Source organism: Apis dorsata, unplaced genomic scaffold, assembly GCF_000469605.1.
Source record: "Apis dorsata unplaced genomic scaffold, Apis dorsata 1.3 scaffold_174, whole genome shotgun sequence".
NCBI classification, from domain to species: domain Eukaryota; kingdom Metazoa; phylum Arthropoda; class Insecta; order Hymenoptera; family Apidae; genus Apis; species Apis dorsata.
The window spans coordinates 441815-447283 of NW_006263462.1; the positions used below are offsets into that span (position 1 = coordinate 441815).

Genomic DNA, 5469 nt, shown 5'->3' on the forward strand with positions numbered 1-5469 from the left:
CGAAATATTCTTATTTATCTTATTTAATAAATATTTGGAAAATTTCTCTTTCTTTACTTTTATATCACAATTATATTTAGATATATTTATGTAACTGTGATATATTATAAAAATAAATTAAAATAAATATATGTAGATACTCTTTCACACTCAATCACCTCTTTTAACCATTGTGAAAAGTTTTATGAATGAGCACGATATTTTCGAGATATTGATTTCCCCATCCACCCAAGTGCCGATCTGAACGATTCATAACGTAATCACGATTCTATTCGACGCTTTAAATATCACGTTTGAAACGGGATTATTGTTATATAGGAATGAAAATAATCCGTGATCCAGTAATAGGGTACACCACGACTACCGCATCTCAATGATATAATTTAAGAAATCAAAATGTACAGGTGCAATTCGAATTGCAATCCTCTGTGTGATTTAGCGTCGGCCTTCCGACATTACGGAGGGACCCACTTATAACATATTTCATTTTTCGTCGCGTCGCTCTATTTTTGCGCCCACCAGTTTTCTAGCTGGTTTACCAGACGCTGGTGGATGTCTTTATACCGGGACGGAAAAGCCGCGGCACTTCAGGTATCCGTCGTCCGCCGTGCGAAGTATCCGTCACCATGGTAAGACTCGCGTAAACGCTTCGTCCTCGTCGAATTCTAAGTTCGCGTCACGATCAACGTTCTCTCGATATAAGATAAATCGATGGTGATTTTATTTCATAAAAGTGGGCAATACATACGTATACGCATGAATAATATAATTGTGATATGAAAATAAATTCATTGATGATCAGAGAAATTTTTTAATAAAATATATATATATGTATGTATATATATATATACAATACAATTTGCAGGAGGAAGACGATCAAAAAATGGCTGTAATGCGAAAAGCATTTCAAATGTTCGACACGACGAAAAGCGGTTTCATCGACACGTTGAAAATTTCAACGATATTGAACACGATGGGTCAATTATTCGACGATTCCGATTTGAATGCTTTGATCTCGGAGAATGATCCGGAAGGGACTGGTAAAGTAAACTTCGACGGATTCTGCAGAATCGCTGGTCGATTCTTGGAGGAGGAAGATGCAGAGGCGATGCAAGAGGAATTGAAAGAGGCCTTCCGTTTATACGATCGCGAGGGAAATGGATATATTACAACTGCTACATTGAAGGAGATTCTTGCTGCTCTCGATGATAAACTTACCAGTGCGGATTTAGACGGTATAATTGCTGAAATTGATACCGATGGATCGGGAACAGTTGATTTTGATGGTACGTAGACGATAGATCCCTCGAGAGGATGAACAATTTCGCTTTATTTGCATAATTTTTTGTAATTCTTAGAATTCATGGAAATGATGACTGGAGAATAATCATGGATTGAAATACAATTGGCAGAGCGACGTCGAAGACAGTACAGTATTTTAAAATAATATTTTAATATTTTTGTTGATACTAGTATCCTGTGAAAAAAATTTGTTTAATAAAACGATAATATAAATTTTCTGCTTCTTGATTATTTGAAAATTCCCCGAACTTTGGAAAAATAAACGATTTGAATATGGTGAAAAAGATTAAATTTTACAATAAACGTTTGCTCTTGACAGCAAATTTATTCATTGTAATTCATTGTAATTCACATCGATAATTTTTTTTTTTTTTTAATTAACAATATCTTGTGCGCGCTAAGTCTCTCACATAAATCATTCTCATACGATTACTAACAACATTTGTGCGCTTCATCGTAGGAATATTTACTGAGTGATGTCATTGGTGGGTTGACCTTGGTGGAAGACGAGAACATCCTTTACGAAAATGTTAGGAACGCTGAGTGCACCAAGAGACAATGGTCTATCCAGTGGGAAACCGAGAGGTTTGCCGTCAAGAGAAATGGCACCGCCAATAACCTCTGAGACCGGCTTATTCTGGTAGTATTCGTTGACTATCTGGTCCTGAACGGTTTGCGGTTGAGCGTACATACTTTGCCAGCCACCAGCGTGTTGTTGTCCACTAGCGACCATACCACTTCCCGAGATTGAGCCTTGGACTTGAGAGTTTGGCCATGTTTGAGCTCCACTCTGGCCTCTTTGCATGCCATATGGAACATTCATTCCTTGAACATCCTGTCCAAATACTTGTTGTACTCCTTGCAGAACGGACGACAGGCCTTGGACACCTTGGACACCTTGGACACCTTGGACACCCTGGACACCTTGGACACCTTGGACATCCTGGACACCCTGGACACCCTGGACACCTTGAGTTGCTTGGACGCCTTGGACACCTTGTTGTACACCTTGTAATCCTTGTAGTCCAGATTGTTGTTGTTGTCCAGATTGTACAGATTGACCGAATGGAGAATTAATATGTAAACCATGATGAGATTGTTGATGTCCATAGATCATTTGAGCAGCATGTTGATGCCTCTGTTGACTCTGTTGTACCGCTGCCGTTGCTGCTTGTATTTGTTGTTGAACCTGTTGAGCTTGTTGCATTTGTTGTTGATTCCAACTGCCTTGCTGTCCTAACCAACCTGCATTAACAACTCCAACTCCTTGAATAGAATATGTCATGTCTTGTCCTTGGCCTACAGGATTCTGGATTTGTGTGTTCGGGTACTGTCCGTGGTATTTAGTGTAAAGATTAGCATAATAGTTTCTAACAGCTGTGAAGAAGAAATCATATAATGCACAATTAGCGATGACATACGTATTCATTTCATTATTATTGATAATAATTGATAATACCTTGAACTTGTTGCTGAGCATTGACCAAATTTTCAGGAAGAACTTCTATATTTTGCTGAATTCCTCCGCCTACTTGAGAAATTTGACCTTGCTGTTTCAGTTGTTGATATTGCTCAACGCTTACGACTTGGTATTGTTGATTTTGGTAAGTCAAACTTTGTTCAGGGATCACTGGTCCATATGGGACGTTAAGTGGGTTTGATGAGGAGATCACAACTAAGAACTGAAGAGGGAAACCTTGTGGCTGACCTTTGGGAAGGGATAATCTAGCAGGGAAACTGAAGATTTGATGTGGCTGTAAAAATATTATTAGATTATTACAAAATTTCCTAATATCTTTAATCTTTTTCTTTATAAAAAAAACCTCTTTATTAACCTCAGTGATATAGAATGGTTCCTGGGATCGGATAGCAGCATTGACTCCTCGTTGAATTTGAGAAGTAGATGGCCAATCGGAGCTCTGTCCAGGAGCTTGTTGAGAATTTCTAACAATGGTATTTTCACCAGCATGGACTAAATACAAAATATATTAATCATAAAAAAATTGTTTATAAATAAATTATTTATTAGAAGAAAAGACATTGAAACTTACGGTTCTGGATAAATTGATCAAGTTCAACAAAGAGATGTTGATTCTTAGAAATATTAATAGGTTGGCCTTGATGATCGTGTTTGGGTCCAAGGAAGACACGGACAACTGCGCTTGGCACGTTCTGTTCGCTATGAACTGTAATTTTATATTGATAAGGTTGATGATCCAGTCTCTTCATATGAGCTCTAACATGAGATTGAGTTTGTTCTTCTTGTTGCTGTTGAGATTGGTGACCAGTAACGGCATCGAGATCAACGTAGAAATCGGTGAAAAGAGTTACAAGTTGACTGACATCAACATTCTGAATGGTAACTCCAGGAAGAATAAGATCATTGTATTGATAGGCAGGCAAAGATTGTTGATATTGTTGATAAAGGTTCATAACTTTTTTATATAATTGATAGAAAACTGGATCGTGGACGGCAGCTTCTCCAAGTTCAAGTGATGATGGTGTGTAGTCCCAAATGTTTTGAACTTCAGGAGCATTTCCAAGAAGTTTGCGAGCAGCAGCTTGTAGACTTCCATAATACCTATTTAAAATGAAAAACGAATAATAGAAATATATTTATATAATTTTAAATTATAGTTATATATTTTTTACTGACCTTGGATTAACACTTCTACCAGTTCCTTCAATCAGATCACCAAGAATGTTCATACCCTGTGGTTGATACAGAGAAAGAAAGACACCTTGTGGAGTAATAACATTTCCAGAATCAATAGCATCTCTCAGTCTTTTTTCTAAAGTCGCAACATATTGGATAAGCTGGTTTCTTTGAGGTTGGAGTTGAAGATTCTGAGGACGGCCTGCGAATTCAAGTCCATTGAGACCGCGAAGATGAGGTTGATAGAGACTTTGTACATTTTCATATTCAATATCCTTAATAGGACCAAGTCCGTTCGAAAGACGATTAAGTTCATAGCGTGCCAAAAGTTGTTGATGAAGGTACAGATATTGAGCTCCGCGACCAATATTGGTTTGTTGATCTTGTTGTCCTGCTTGTTGTTGCAAATATTTTCCTACAATCTGTTGCTGATATTGTTGTTGAGTTAAAGGCTGTTGTTGCTGTTGTTGTTGATCCTTTACAGAAATTGATTACATTAATTTATAATGTTTTCCAAATATCAATTATATTATTTATAATGTTTTTTCAAAAAAGTATTTAATATTGATTTTTAGAATATTTACTTCTTGAATGTATCCAGCAAGATTAACTTGGGCATAGTATGCAGCAAGACCAACATCTTGAGTAAAATAAGATAGCTGTTGTTCATCATGAGATAAGAGTGCAGAATAGTTAACAGGAATAAGAATGTTTTGTTGATTGGTTTTTTCTTGAGTGTTTTGAATAGCAATATTTTGAGCTTCTTGAATAACTCGTGAATCCAAGTGATGTTGGGGTAAAATTTCATAAACTGGTGGGAAGATGACACCTTGAGTATCTTGACGAGTTAATACAGCAGCAACAAATGCCTGTTGAACGAAACAGCAAAATTATGTAATAAAATATAGTATATACAATATGAGAATAATAAAATATAAATAATTAAATAATAAAAAATATTTTTAATCTATTATAATAATATATTTTTATTTAAATAATTCTTATACCTTAAGAAATTGTCCTTCATTAACATGGATACGGGCCCATGCAGCAGTTTTGAGGAAAGTCTGGTAATCCTTAGCACCCAAAAGAATCCTATAGAGAAGAGAAACTTCTTTGCGAAGTTGGCTGATCGAATTGCTGAAAGTTGTACCTTGTGGTTGAACTAAACCTGCTTTTACAGCACCTGCATAGTACATGACAATGATTGGGTTCTTATATTGATGAGAATTACTCTCAATGTCATAACTAGCACCAAGATTTTGAAGTTCCTGATTTGGGATTGGTTGGGAAATTTTCTGTAGAAGTTGGATGACATGTTGTTGTTTGTTAAGGAGATCCTGGTCAGCTAAAATAAATAAAAGCATTTCTTTGATATCTAAAGATAATAATATTTACATCATATTATATTTTTGAAATATTAATATTAAAAAAATTTAATAAAACAAATCAAACAAATAAAACAATTCACTTATTATTACACTTATATATAATCAATATTTATTGCAATA

At 35.8% G+C, this 5469-nt stretch overlaps 2 protein-coding genes across 8 annotated transcripts in view; one reads left to right on the forward strand and one right to left on the reverse strand.

Annotated features, from left to right (window-relative positions):
* Positions 1 to 1520, forward strand: part of LOC102681676 (troponin C) — a 2355-nt gene extending 835 nt beyond the window's left edge. For 2 of the 5 annotated variants that reach the window (XM_031509780.1, XM_006614301.2), the window contains exons 2-3: positions 866 to 1286; positions 1359 to 1520. In XM_031509780.1, coding sequence (XP_031365640.1) covers positions 884 to 1286; positions 1359 to 1387 — 432 coding nt within the window. In that variant the 5' untranslated portion in view covers positions 866 to 883 and the 3' untranslated portion in view covers positions 1388 to 1520. Of the gene's footprint in view, positions 1 to 246; positions 405 to 478; positions 749 to 865; positions 1287 to 1358 lie in introns of those variants that run through there. The other 3 variants (XM_006614302.2, XM_006614299.2, XM_006614297.2) reach the window with 3 other exon arrangements.
* A 73-nt stretch (positions 1521 to 1593) lies between these two features.
* LOC102671023 (hexamerin-like) overlaps positions 1594 to 5469 on the reverse strand; it is a 4886-nt gene continuing 1010 nt past the window's right edge. Inside the window, exons 2-9 of one of the 3 annotated variants that reach the window (XM_031509775.1) lie at positions 4966 to 5306; positions 4544 to 4827; positions 3959 to 4438; positions 3354 to 3883; positions 3138 to 3274; positions 2762 to 3056; positions 2227 to 2679; positions 1594 to 2127 (exon numbers count right to left, since the gene is read on the reverse strand). In XM_031509775.1, the coding sequence (XP_031365635.1) occupies positions 1769 to 2127; positions 2227 to 2679; positions 2762 to 3056; positions 3138 to 3274; positions 3354 to 3883; positions 3959 to 4438; positions 4544 to 4827; positions 4966 to 5306 (2879 nt within the window). In that variant the 3' untranslated portion in view covers positions 1594 to 1768. Of the gene's footprint in view, positions 2680 to 2761; positions 3057 to 3137; positions 3275 to 3353; positions 3884 to 3958; positions 4439 to 4542; positions 4828 to 4965; positions 5307 to 5469 lie in introns of all 3 variants that reach the window. The other 2 variants (XM_006614305.2, XM_006614306.2) reach the window with 2 other exon arrangements.